Source organism: Erythranthe guttata, chromosome 10 (genome assembly GCF_056151865.1).
Source record: "Erythranthe guttata isolate IM_541 chromosome 10, IM_541, whole genome shotgun sequence".
Lineage (NCBI taxonomy): Eukaryota > Viridiplantae > Streptophyta > Magnoliopsida > Lamiales > Phrymaceae > Erythranthe > Erythranthe guttata.
In genome coordinates, this window is record NC_142542.1 from 4,272,168 (window position 1) to 4,286,747 (window position 14,580).

General features: G+C 35.6%; 1 protein-coding gene across 1 annotated transcript; it reads right to left on the reverse strand.

Annotated features, from left to right (window-relative positions):
• Window positions 1-484: 484 nt before the first annotated feature.
• LOC105950033 (strigolactones hydrolase CXE15) lies at window positions 485-5,114 on the reverse strand. Its single transcript, XM_012973357.2, has 2 exons — window positions 4,263-5,114; window positions 485-986 (listed from the first exon to the last, which is right to left on the reverse strand). The coding sequence occupies exons 1-2, from the start codon at window positions 4,940-4,942 to the stop codon at window positions 689-691; spliced, it is 978 nt and encodes a 325-aa protein (XP_012828811.1). The 5' UTR covers window positions 4,943-5,114; the 3' UTR covers window positions 485-688.
• Between the last annotated feature and the right edge of the window lie 9,466 nt (window positions 5,115-14,580).

Consider the following 14,580-nt stretch of genomic DNA (forward strand, 5'->3'; position numbering starts at 1 on the left):
GTCGGCTTACAATTAAGATTCATGAAATGCACCCTGTAATTTTAAACCGTACATCCACATAAATAATTATACACTAAGCATACATACACATAAATATGTGTGTTATTATGTGTAGATCATTAGCGTAAAACTAAATATGTACTTCACCGGGTGTAGATTCTATAAAATCCTGAATTGCCCGTGTTGTCCATTTCTAGCGGTTTTCCCGAGAGGCTTGTACCTTGTGCATTTTCTTTTGTACCAATATAATTGCCCCACTAGTTCTCGTATGACGTCTCGTGATTGGACAATGCTTATCGATCCACTTGCCTTCCTTTTTTTTTTTTTAATTTCTAATTTAGTGTGAATGGAACTTATAAGTTCGTCTCCAGTCTCCACTAGGACTGACCGAGTTAAATATTTAAAGTTTATTGTATTCAGTACGACGACCGTTTTACATCGAATTGCTAAAAAAACTATTCATATCATAAATATTAGCAAAATATAGAAATTGTGGTAGTACCAATATTAAATAGCAAAAACAAGATTAATTCTTAACAAACTCCAAACAACTCATCAACAAAGCTATTACATGCAACAAATAAAATTAAAAGCCACACCCCTAATTAAGTAGACTCACTTATATAAAGGTTATATATATATTAAAGAAAAGAGAAAAAGGAGAAATAAATAATAAATATTGCATTTTCTATTTATTCATAAATTGATTTATTTTTTGGAGAAGTTTGTTGGCCACTTGCGAGAAAGGCTGGTTGACGAAAAAACCATGTTGCTCTGCTTCGAATACCACATATTCAATTTCTTTGCCCATTTCTTTAAACTTAACGGAATATTCCTCGATTCTGTCCTTCATAACTTCACTCCCTCCAACAAGAACCAAAATTGGGTCAAGTTTTGCAGAATCCAGATTTGGGCTTAACGGCCCAAACGGGTTTGCTAACGGATGGTCCGCTGTGTTTCCATCTGGCACTGCTAATCTCCAAAATCTAATTTTTTTTTTGTTTTCCCAATTTTTATAAGAAATAAAAAATTAGGGTTAGCCATATAGCTAGGGTTTTATATCTAATAAAAAATAAAATTGATTGAGGTTTCTATTGTAGAGAGTGTTAACAAAAATGCATTCGCTATATATCCAACAACAAGTAATTAGATGTTACACCTGATTATTTGTACTGGATGAATTTCAATCGTAGATTTATATATAATTACGTACACATACGTGTGCATGTGTGCTTAGCGGCTGATTATTTAATCAGACCTACGATTGAAATCCACCCGGCATACATAACCAGGTATACGTTTATTAATGACATTGCAAATTCATTTTTTTTTAACTAAAACTCATTTTTAATTAAATTAAATTTAATTAACCCAAGCCCACGTATTTGTTTGACTGCTTCAAAGATTTGAAGGAGAGTTTGAAAAATGGAAGAAAAGAAGTTTGAAAAATTGAATTTCTTGGCCTTATTTTATTTATTTATTTGACTGCTTCAAATGTTTGAAGAAAAGAAGTTTGAAAAATTGAAGATCTTCAAGATTTGCTGACAATATAATATAGGATGATGTCTCATTCTCAATTTTGCAATAATGTAGATGGGAGTGTAAATTAAGACATTTCAACTACGTCATTAATTAACTAAGATTTTTTTATTTTTTTTCTATAATCATTATCGTATTGAAAATGAGATAATTTTTTTTAAGACTAGAAATGAGATAAATACAAAGAGGAGAAAGAGATGTTTTATGTGGATAATGTTTAAAATATTTTACTCTTATGAAATACCAGTAATAATTTTGGAAAAAAAATGACTCTTGTCAATTCAAAGTAGTTAATGATGTGAAATAACCTCTCACTAAATATATATACACATAGTTGTGTGTTTTATTATGTGCAGATCTATGTTTATCTAGTGTAATTAATCGAATGTAGCATATTTTCTTCTTCTTAATTCTGTCGATTAGATTTTCATTTATATTATTCAATGAGTCAAAAGATCAACTTATTGTGTCGTCTCTATATATTAATAAAAGAAAATTCAATTTTTGGAGAAATATTTCATAAATTCCTTGTTTTTATGCAAAGAATCTTTTGGTTCACACTAATAAGATCTAAAATTTGCCTTTGAGAAAGTGATCCATGGTCCTATAATCCTAAAATTACCTAGAGCAAATGGGATTTATACAATCCGATCAAATATATTGAGTAGATCTTTAAAATTTATATACTCACACATCTACATAGGTGTGCGTAAATCAACGATAAAAAAATACATTGTAGTCTTCACTAGGTATAGCATAAAAATAACCAGCAAATAAATTATCATATGTTGCACCAAGTAAAATACACCGAGTATATATGTAGATCTCCAAAACTTGTGAAGGTATATTCATTCATACACATATTCCACACAAAATCTATTGTCCAATCATAGAAAAGTGGGAATGACTAAGATAAGATTGGGAAAAGCCAATCTTATGAATGTGGTTGTTAGTGGATTCCTATATATTCTTCATGAGTCTAATTAATTAATTAATTTCCCATGTTTTAAAAGGCCAACATTCTTTTACAACCACATAGAGGCATATGTCACACACACACACACACACACACCTATATTATATATATATATATATATATATATATATATATATATATATATATATATATATATATATATATATATATATATATATATATATATATATATATATACTTTTCTAATGTATATTGGGACAACTTTGTCTATGAATGAAAGTCTCTTGTCTAAATCTCAATGTCTCTATCATCATAAAGTCATTATCAAGAAAGATTCAAAGATCCAACACTATCACTTGTTCCACTTTTATATATGTCACTAGACTCATTCTTAAGTTGGTATAATGCATAGTATTTGGTAAATTAAATTAGATCATATAGTAAGATTGTATTTTAATTTAAGGGGTTACAATTAAATATAATAATTGAGTAGTAACCTTTAGATTCGTAATATTAGCTTAATTTATTAATTAATTAGATGCAAATTAATCATGCACCAATTCGTATTTAGGATGTACAAAAAAAATTAAGGGAGAACAGATCATTTTTTTTATGTTCTCTAAAGTTGGGTTTCGCTTTCATTGCTTTATGAAAATAGTACTAAAGTGGATTATTGGAGCTCTCTCAGTTGTCAACATTATTTATTATTATTATTATTATTATTATTATTATTATTATTATTATTATTATTATAATCATTATTATTATATTTATTATTATAGTTATTATGACTATAATAATAATAATAATAATAATAATAATAATAATAATAATAATAATAATAATAATAATAATAATAATAATTATTATTATTATTATTATTATTATTATTATTATTATTATTATTATTATTATTATTATTATTACAAATTAATTTATTGTTATCATTGTTACCGCAATATAAAGAGCCCGATTGGATCAATTATTGCACGATAAAGTGTCACGCTTTCAGTACTCGCATAAATAACTAATAATTATACTATGTTACCCCACCCACAAACGCATCAAGATTATTATTATTATTATTATTATTATTTTTCTTTTTAATGTTCAGATTATTGAAAAATTAGGTTGGAAGAAGAAAGAAAAAGAAAAGGTCAATTCCAAAATATGAGATTGTGCCTTTTTTTCCCTGATTTCTTATTCACAATTTAGAATAGATATATTATTTTATCATTTTTTTGTGGGGAGGTTGATTTTTAAAATTTTATATGTAAAAATCTTACTATTTTTCACTAAAGATATATTTTGATATACTATTAAATAATTTAATTCATCGAATAATAAATAAAGTAGCACTTGAATTTTTGATTACTAGATAGAAAATAATTTAGTACTCCATCTGTTCCACAATAACTGTCTATTTTTTAAAATATTTTTGTTCCATATTATCTGTCACTTTAAATTTCCAATACTGCATTAAATGCATTTTTCTTGTTTTAACCTTATTAATGAAACTCTAATCATTATTTTTCTCTTATAAATCATTAAATAATAAAAGTTGTTTTAGTCATTTCTATATGATTTTTCTAAAATGAAGATATATTTATTGAGTTTCTTAATATTTGTGAAAAGTGAAAAGAGAGACTTGTAGCTCTTTAATTAAATACTATAATATTACCAGAAAATGAAGTAATAAAGCCGCCAAAAATTAACCTAATTCATATTCCCATGCAAATTGAAAATTTTCACGTAAAATTATTATTAATATTAATTTAATAAATACCTGTCGAGAATCTCTATGTTCAAGAATTGCTCAGGCGGCCCTTCTGCTTCAGACTTGGTTCTCACCGTGCCGCCAAAAAACGGAGCCATGAGCACGTAGCCGCGCACACGCACCGGCGCCAAGCTCGGCGATCCACGCCGGAGCTCCACCGCCAGATGATGGGCCAGGTTCCCGCCGGAGGAATCTCCCACCACGAAAACCCTGTCGAAGTCCACGGATCCTTTCGCCAGCCATTCATCAGCGCCGCCGTCGTCGGACAACAGAGCCTGGCTCTGGAGCCACTTCACGGCGGTGAAAGCGTCGTCCACGGCGGCGGGCAGCCTGTGCTCCGGCGCGAGGCGGTAGTCCGGCGCCACGACAAGAACTTGCAGCGCCGAAGCGAGGCGGAGGCAGCAGCTGTGGCAGTTGGGCCACGTCCTGGAGCCAACGCAGAAGCCGCCGCCGCGGAAAAAGTACAGAATGGGGAGCGCGGCGGCGGCGGCGGCGGAAGGGGAGCGGGGTTTGTAGAGGCGGAGGCTGAGGTCGTGTTCCTTGTCGAACAAGCAGTCCTTCCATACGGCGGAGCCGTCGTCCTGAACTTCCATCGGGAATTTAACGTCGTCGGAGCGGCTAACGGAGCCGTCGCTAAAGAGCTGGACAATACCTAGGCAGTCTTCGACTATATGAGGAAGAGAACCCATTTCTCTCTCTCTCTCTCTCTAGAATTTTTCTCTCTCTAGATTTGTTTTCTGGTGGTAGGGTTTAATAATGTTTAATTAGGACAATTCAGCCATATAAATAGGCCGTGGATTATTGATGGCAACGGAACCGGAAAACTGAGTTCTAATGGATAATGAGAAGGGCATTTATGTCATTCCAATTAATGGGGAAAAAAATAGCTAAATAGATTTGGCCCCATTATACTATTAATTATTTTTGGAATAATTCATTTAATAATGAAAACGTTTCTTAAATCCTCTCATTAAACCCCAATCCTGCATCCAAACACACCGTAGAGGTAACTCGGATTGGAAGATATGATTTTGGGAAACAAATTTTAAATAACAATAAATCAAAATGAGATAAATTTTCAATCCACCAATAAAAAATTAGCTCAAAATAAGATCAAAGGATTTTAAATTTATTGTAAAATATAATGTTCATCCAAACAAGTTTAATTGATTTTATTATGGATTTTAAAACTTACCCTAAATCCAAATGTAAATCCAAATGAAGCCATAAGGTAACTGTCACGTGATTAAGATTATTTAATGTTGTAATTTCCAAGTTCTTCGATTCTAGTTAAAGAGATACTCCTTCCTTTCGATTTTATTTGTTACTTTGCGCTAAAAAAATTGCCGTAAATTCTTATTAATTTAAAATTTCAATGAATCATTAATCGCACTTTTGTTAACAATATGTCATTGGCACTAGCATTAATTCCAACCACACTTTTGACCGTACATCTTGGGGTGATTTAGAATGAACTAGCCAAGATTTTGTAGGTTGGACTAATTTTGAAGGAAGATAAAGTAGGCGGTCGTCTACGGCCCCCATATTTTTAAGAAAATTTAAGGTTCTTAAATATTTTAGGCCCATTTGGTTGCCAAGATAAGTCGCGATTAACTAAATAGTTGGACTTAATTTAATGTTTAGTACTTCTAATAAATTGACGAGTCGACCCGCCAAAATATATAATCTTGGCTTATCTTGCCTTATATGAGACTTATTTTTTGGACGTCGCGGCGAGCTCCAATAAAATAATTAGGTTTTATTAGATTATTTAATCTTATCTTGGCTAATCTTATATTGTCAACCAAACGGGTATATTAGTACTTTTTTTAAAATTCAGGGCTTCCGAGTTGTTCTTCAAACCTCGTCTCCCCCCTCCCTAATTTAAAACGGATTAGTTAACCCGATCTACGAATTTATTGTGACTCAGTGGAATTTTGAAACCGAGTCAATTCTTTCAAAACTGAGTCACTTGTCCATTGAAAGTTAGAGGAGAGCAGGAGACGACGCTATTCGCCACTTCTAAAACACCAAAAAGCCAAAAAGATAATAATAGTTCATCGGATAATATAATTAAAATTTATTTTTGCCACTTCTGAAAATCTAATAATTACTAAATAGGGGTCTTTACAAATAAGCTCATCAATGGTACTTATTTATAAAGAGATCAAGACAAAAAACTCATTTACCAATAAGTCCACACATGGTCCAAATTTTTGTAAATGACTAAAATAACCACTCATACAGTCATACTTTAATATGCTCTAATTTCATCCTTAACTTTATTTAACCTCAATTTGACCCCAAATTTCACAAATTATTCAATTTTGACCCAAAATTTTTATTTTTTCAAAAACTTTTTTTTCCCGCCGGATTCCGGCGTTGACTTTTTTTTTTCTTCATCCGGATATTTTCGCCGGTTTCCGGCATTGACTTTTTCAAAAAAAAAAAATTCTTCTTTTCTTTCTTTCTGTAACTTTTTTTTTTCGTTTACACAACAATATTGCTGTGATGGACAGTAATATTAACTATCTTACTGTTAAACACAGAAAAATTAACTAAACTACAGTTTAACACTGTAATATTGCTATATTAATCTCTAGCACAATAATATTAACACAACAAAACTCATTATTATTGTGTAATAGAGTAATATTCCTATGTTGACCGTTCAACAAATGTAAACATAATAAAAAGCCAAAAGAATTAATATTACTGTGAGTGACAGTAATATTACTATAACAACAGTAATATTACCGTCAACCACAGTAATATTACAATAATAGACAGTAATATTATTACGTTACTCCGTGAATAACTCAAACAAACAAAAAAATACAAACAAAATAATAATATTGATGTGGTTGACAGCAATATTACTATAACAACAGTAATATTACCGTCAACCACAGTAATATTATTGTGTTTACAGTAATATTACAATAATAGACAGTAATATTATTACGTTACTCCGTGAATAATTCAAACAAAGCAAAAACCCCAAAAAAATAATAATATTGATGTTGTTGACTGTAATATTATTGTGTTTACAGTTATTTTACTGTCAACGACAATAATATAATTACGTTGACTTGTCAACAAATCAAACAAAATAAAAAAAAATAACAAAAAATAAAAAATAATAATATTACGTTAATTTACTGTCAACGGCAGAACAATTAGATAAATGTATTGTCAACGGCAGTATAATTACGTTAATTAACTATCATTGACAGTATAATTACGTTAATTTACTGTCAGAGACAGCACAATTACGGTCAATGTTTAGCGACGGACGTAAAAAAAAAAAAAAAAAAAAAAAAAAAAAAAAAAAAAAAAAAAAAAAAAAAACTTAAAAAACTCTAAAAAAAGTCAACGCCGGAGACCGCCGAAAAAATCCGGAAGAAAAGAGAAGAAAAAAGAAAAGAAAAAAAAACGAAAAAAGTCAACACCGGAAATCCAAAAGAAAAAAAAAATTTGAAAAGTCAACGCCGGAATCCGGCAAAAAAAAATATTTGAAAAACAAAAAATTGGGAAAAAAAAATTGGTGTCAAAATTGAATAATTTGAGAAATTTGGGGTCAAATTGAGGTTAAATTAAGTTAATGATGAAATTGGAGTATATTAAAAATTAGGTATAAAGGGTTGAGGGTAATATTGGGATATACATGAATGTTTCCTTTATTTATAAATAAATATTAAAGGGATGGGCTTATTAGTGAAAGAGATATAGCCCCTAAACTTAGAATATAAAGGTGTATGGTTGGAGACTTCACAAAAACCTCATCTAAATATTTTTATATATATTATTTCTCAAGTCTGAACCTTATCTCTAGCTTAGTTCATCGGATTTTTTTTTTAAAACACAAGAGTTGACTTTGCAACAATATCTAGATCTTAATCAGATTTTCTTTCCTACTTAAAAAAAATCTTGTTATGTTAGAAAACGTGGAAATTGAAGCTTAATTGACCGCTAACTTGTCCTTCTCTTCGTATAATCTATTCGACAAACTTAGAACTTGCCTGCATGGGTGTAGCTCAACTGGTTCCGGAGGTGGTAAGTTGGTGCGAGAAACTTAGAACTTTCATTTATTTTTATATAATAAATGTATGTGTGTATTATGCAAATTCTGTGGATGTTAATGTTAGTACTGGATATCTTAAAAATAAGTTGTTTGAGAGCTTTTAAGATATAATTTTAAAAAGTATATTTACGCCACGTTTTAAATTTAGATCTTATAATTAATAAAAGTAACTCATAATGTCATTATCCAAACTTATTAAAAAAAAATTAATTCTTAAAACAAGGTATGGCAGTTTATCATCTCTTAAAATAACTCATCAAACGTAAGAATTTATAAGGGTTGCGGCTATATGCAATACTCATTCCACTTGTGCAAGACCAAATTAAAGAAATATTCCAAAAGATTCTATTTTATTAAGATGGAATAATAAGTATGCCCATAAATTAAATTGACTTTTTTTTTTCTCATGTAAGACCAAATACAAATAATGAGAAAAAAACAAAAATCGACACCAAGGTGTCGAAAAACTATGCTACAAATCGACACTTAAGCGTCGAATTTCATAGGTAAAAATCGACATTGACATGTCGAATTTGTAGCACAAATTCAAATGTCGAATTTTATACCTCAAAATCGACATCTAAATGTCGATTTTTACCTGTAAAATTCGACCTGCATGTCGAATTCGTTTGCGCGGGATTTTTTTTGGAAAATCGATATTACAGCTAAAAAAACCTGTAAATGCATACATTTTTTGGTTCTTCCATCGTAGAATCTTCTATTTTGATGTCTTCTGACTCCATACTTGCCATCTATGTAAGATTTGTTGAGTTTTGATGATTTTGAATTTCTAGGTTTTGTGGGTTAATGGAGGAGGAAGGAGAAAGGTCTTGTGAGTTTTGGAAGATGGAGAAGATGATAGTTGGTCTTGTGATTTTGTGGTCTTGTGATAGGGTTTTTTGTGTTTTTGAATTTTTGGTCTTGCATATTTGGAATTTTTTATTTTTTTAATAAATAAAGGTATTATAGTATTTATACATTGAAAATTTTAATTTGGTCTTGCACAAGTGGAATTAGTCTTCCATATAGCCGCAACCGTTTATAAATTGTTTAAAATAAGTTTTGTTGAGCGGAATCTTACATAAGCCACTATATGCAAAAATCATGAAGCAAAGAATAATGCTACTTGATCTATAAATGGAAGAGTGTTGTAACGATATATATATATATATATATATATATATATATATATATATATATATATATATATATATATATATATATATATATATATATATATATATATATATATATATATATATATATATATATATATATATATATATATATATATATATATATATATATATATGTGATGATGCTAAAAAGTATTTATATCACCTGGGGTGGTGTAGAAAATGAACTGGGAGAGCAAAGCAGATCAGTAGCTTGACAACTTGATGATCCTGAGGTACCTGCGATCATAGAACACATGAACTAAGCCGGGGGTTGATCCGGCGGAAACCCCTCCGACGCTCAAGTCAGACGTGCTGATCATAGAAATAGTCCAGAGAATACGCGTTTTTGTATTGCTCAGTTAATAGGACGTACCTTAATAAAATGAGTAAAACCTCTATTTATATGTCGTTTATTGGGTTGGGTTTGCTTTGTTGGGCCCAAGCCTTACTTGAATGTGTTTGGGCCTCGGTGATATTAGTCTTCGATATTGGGCTCGTAGCCCAGTAGGTAAAGAAATTGTAGGCCCATTGGGTTGGCCCAATTAGGCATATCATTAAGCCCCCCACTCTCGAGTCGATGTGGGGGCCATGTTGTAATGGGTCTCAAATCGTGTCGAGAGTAAAAATTGTAGAAGTCGATCGTTGACGTATGGCCTAATGGTATGCGAAAACGCGTTGGAGCGTGTGTCGGAGGGGCGTGAATGCGCGTTGGCGCATAGCGCGACAAGGTCGTCGCGATGTAAGTTAATTGAGTCGTCGGTTTTGTCCCGCGACGATGTAGTAGCGAATTATCTCCTCGTGGGAGTTGTCTCGTCGCGGGGTAATAGTGTTGATCGAGTTATCTCCTCGTGGGAGTTGTCTCGCGATAATGTAGTAGCACGGATCAAGTAATCTCCTCGTGGGAGTTGTCTATGGGGTAATAGAGTTGATCGAGTTATGTCCTCGTGGAAGTTGTCTCACGATAATGTAGTAGCACGGAGCTAGTATTCTCCACGTGGGAGTTGTTATTTTTCGACATTGTCGATGTTTTGACGCGTTGCTTATATGTGTTTACATATAGCCTTGTGCGTGATGTACTTGAGGAGGGGATCAGACTCTCAAGATTTTTTTATGGGGGTCGTGCCCCTTGTTAGACCTCGTGGGTCTTAAGTATGTTTGGACCGTGGCCACGTTTTAATGAGGGACCCGTCGAAAACAAGTAGATAAATTTGAGTAATCAAGCTGGCCAGGCTATATAGATTCTCATAATATTTCTAAGTGTTTCTAGGGTTGTAATCGTGCTAACTTGAGCTTGCGATTACATAGTGAGTTTCGGGCGAGTTGTCTCCTCATGGGAGTTGGCTCCTCGTGGGAGTTATCTCGCTGAGGGTTCGTAGTACCGAGTGAGTTGGCTCCTCGTGGGAGTTATCTTGCTGAGGGTTCGTAGTACCGAGCAAGTTGGCTCCTCGTGGGATTTTCCTCGCAAGGGGTTGTAGGTCCGAGCGAGTTGTCTCCTCGTGGGAGTTGTCTCACTGCGGGATGTAGGACAGAGCGAGTTTGCTCCTCGTGGGAGTTGTCTCACTGCTGGATGTAGGATAGAGCGAGTTTGCTCCTCGTGGGAGTTGTCTCACTGCTGGATGTAGGACAGAGCGAGTTTGCTCCTCGTGGGAGTTGTCTCGCTGCTGGTTGTAGGACTGAGCGAGTTTGCTCCTCATGGGAGTTATCTCACTGTGGTTTCGTAGATCCGAGGGAGTTGGCTCCTCGTGGGAGTTGGCTCGCAACGGGTAGTAGCATTGAGCGAGTGGACTCCTCGTGGGAGTTATCTCGCTGCGGGTTGTATTACTGCGCGAGTTGGTTCCTCGTGGGAGTTGTCTCGCAAGCCCCCCACTCTCGAGAGGATGTGGGAGCCACGTTGAAAAGGGTACCGGATCTTGTCGAGAGTAGATCGGTGTTGTAGTCTTGCGTTAAAAGTTGGCATGGTGTGGAGAAATAATTTTTTTTTTCTCCATTTGATAGCGAACGCAATTTGGTAGGTGCGTTAAAGAGCTCGCGCAATTTGGTGGAACGCGTTGAAATTCTCATGCGATTTGGTGAAGCGAGTCAAAATCTACGCGCAATTTGGTGGAAGGCGGTGAAAGTTGTGCCCAATTATATGGGAGCGCGCGCTCCAAGGTTGCCTTGGGAGGCGCGCGCGCGTGCATGGGAAGGCGCGCTCCTCTTCCCCTTTTTTTTTTTTTTTTATTTTTTTTGCTGCTGGCGCGTGCAGTGCACGCGCGCATCTGGCGCGTGTAGGCCGCGCGCGCGTGCTGTGTACGCGCGCGTACTGGCCCTTTTTTTTTTTTTTTTGCTGCTGGCGCGTGCAGTGCACGCGCGCGTCTGGCGCGTGTAGGCCACGCGCGCGTGCTGTGCACGCGCGCCTCCTGGCCCTTTTTTTTTTTTTTTTTTTCTTTTTCCGCGCGCGCGCGGACCGAGGCTCCCTGGCCAACCGCGCGGTGCTGATGTGCGCGCGCTTCCTTGTATTTTTTTTGTTTGTTTTTTTTCCTTTTTTCTTTTCTTCTTTTTTCTTTTCTACTTCTTTTTCTTTTCTTCTTTTTTCTTCTTCTTTTTTTTTCTTCTACTTCTTTTTCTTGTTTCTTTTTTCTTCTTCTGTCTTCTTCTCTTTTTTCTTCATCTTCTCTTTTTCTTCTCCTTTCTTCTTCATCTTTTTTCTTTTTCTTTTTTATTTGGTTGATATTCACCCCCTTGGGGATGTTTTATTTTTTGAATAGGGATATTACCCTCATTCCTTGAGATGGGATGTGCACCCCTCTTGGGGATGTTCTATTTTTTAAGTAGGGAGATTATCCTCGTTCCTTGAGATGGGATGTGCATCCCCTTGGGGATGTTCTATTTTTTGAGTAGGGAGATTATCCTCGTTCCTTGAGATGGGATGTGCACCCCTCTTGGGGATATTCTATTTTTTAAGTAGGGAGATTATCCTCGTTCCTTGAGATGGGATGTGCATCCCCTTGGGGATGTTCTATTTTTTGAGTAGGGAGATTATCCTCGTTCCTTGAGATGGGATGTGCACCCCCTTGGGGATGTTCTATTTTTTGAGTGGGGAGATTATCCTCATTCCTTGAGATGGGATGTGTACCCACTTAGGGTTGAAAGGTAAGGGTGATGCCCAACCTTAGGATGGGGATAACTGCCCACTGTAGGATGAGGCGTTCGAGACCTATGGTCTGAGGTGGATGCGCATGGTTGTGCCATTGGTTCGCGCGTGCGCGTCATACCATTTTTTCTGTTTTTGAACTAGGGACGTGAAACACTTGATGGGATGTGAAACCCCTTGGGGTTGAAAGGTAAGTGGATGTACCACCCTTGAGATGTGATGCCCAACTTTAGGATGGGATAGCGCCCCATTTAGGATGAGGCGATCACGAACCAGTGGGGTGAGATGCCCCACCTTGGCGATATATGGTGCCACTGATTCAGTGGCAGCACGAGTTGAATCTTCCGTGATCATACGCTGAAGGTCTTCTTCGGTTATCTGAACCGTTCGAGAATTAAGTAGAAATTGATCATGTTGAGGACCCAGTGGGGCCTCACGAGGAGGAGCGTTGGCTCCTGCTATGACGAATGAAATGTTTTGGGGGCGATGTGATCCCCAGGGAGTCGATAACCCTTGGCGAACGAAATATTTTGGGGGCAGATGTAAGCCCCCAGGGAGTCGATAACCCTTGGCGAACGAAATATTTTGGGGGCGATGTAAGCCCCCAGGGAGTTGATAACCCTTGGCGAGCGAAATATTTTGGGGGCAGATGTAAGCCCCCAGGGAGTCGATAACCCTTGGCGAGCGAAATATTTTGGGGGCATATGTAAGCCCCCAGGGGGTCGACGGCGGTGGTGCCATAGATGGCTCCACATGTGGAGCAGGTGCGGATATCGCGTTGGGAGCATTTGCTCCCATCGTGCCGATATATTAGGTCACGGCCTCTATGGCAGCGCGAGTTGAAGTTTCTGCTATCATGCGTTGAAGCGCATCCTCGGTTATTTGAACCATTCGAGGAGCAGGGAGCGGTGGATCGGCGAGTGGTTGGTCCCCAAGGGGGATCACCTGAACCTCGCGAGGCGGATCCATGGGATGTGGAGGAGGTGGCAAGCCAGAGCCTCCACGAGGTGGGAGGTCGTTTGCTGTGTCCTTTTCTCTCCGAGCAGACACCTCAGGAGGATCTTGTTGGCTACGTGATCTGGTTTGCATCGTTCCCACAGACGGCGCCAAAATGATGAGGCTAATTACTATTTATATCACCTGGGGTGGTGTAGAAAATGAACTGGGAGAGCAAAGCAGATCAGTAGCTTGACAACTTGATGATCCTGAGGTACCTGCGATCATAGAACACATGAACTAAGCCGGGGGTTGATCCGGCGGAAACCCCTCCGACGCTCAAGTCAGACGTGCTGATCATAGAAATAGTCCAGAGAATACGCGTTTTTGTATTGCTCAGTTAATAGGACGTACCTTAATAAAATGAGTAAAACCTCTATTTATATGTCGTTTATTGGGTTGGGTTTGCTTTGTTGGGCCCAAGCCTTACTTGAATGTGTTTGGGCCTCGGTGATATTAGTCTTCGATATTGGGCTCGTAGCCCAGTAGGTAAAGAAATTGTAGGCCCATTGGGTTGGCCCAATTAGGCATATCAATATATATATATATATATATATATATATATATATATATATATATATATATATATATATATATATATATATATATATATCCCTACAAACTTTCCAAAAGTTTGATTATAAATGTGATGATTCAAATATATGATGAGATGATGACTATTGACTAACCTAAAATTGCATGAAATTCAAAAGAGTCCCCTTTAAAAATGAAAAGATAAAAATCACTCAAGAATCTGCATTTTGGAATTAATTTGAATTTCAAAATTTTATTTTTCTCGAATTGCTATTAAATATTTTGAAACTGATAAATGCACATAGCGAGTGGAACTAGGCAGAATGAACATACTTTTAGTCCAAAATTTTATTTTATTTTGAATAAACTAGGTGGCGGCATACCAATTAACCAACCCATTGT

Excerpts from the sequence above, each read along its gene's own strand:
- LOC105950033 (XM_012973357.2), bottom strand. The coding sequence starts at position 4,942 with ATGGGTTCTCTTCCTCATATAGTCGAAGACTGCCTAGGTATTGTCCAG. Across the intron at positions 987-4,262 it reads AACATAGAGATTCTCGACAG|ATTTTGGAGATTAGCAGTGC; the intron begins GTATTTATTAAA and ends AAAAAAAATTAG.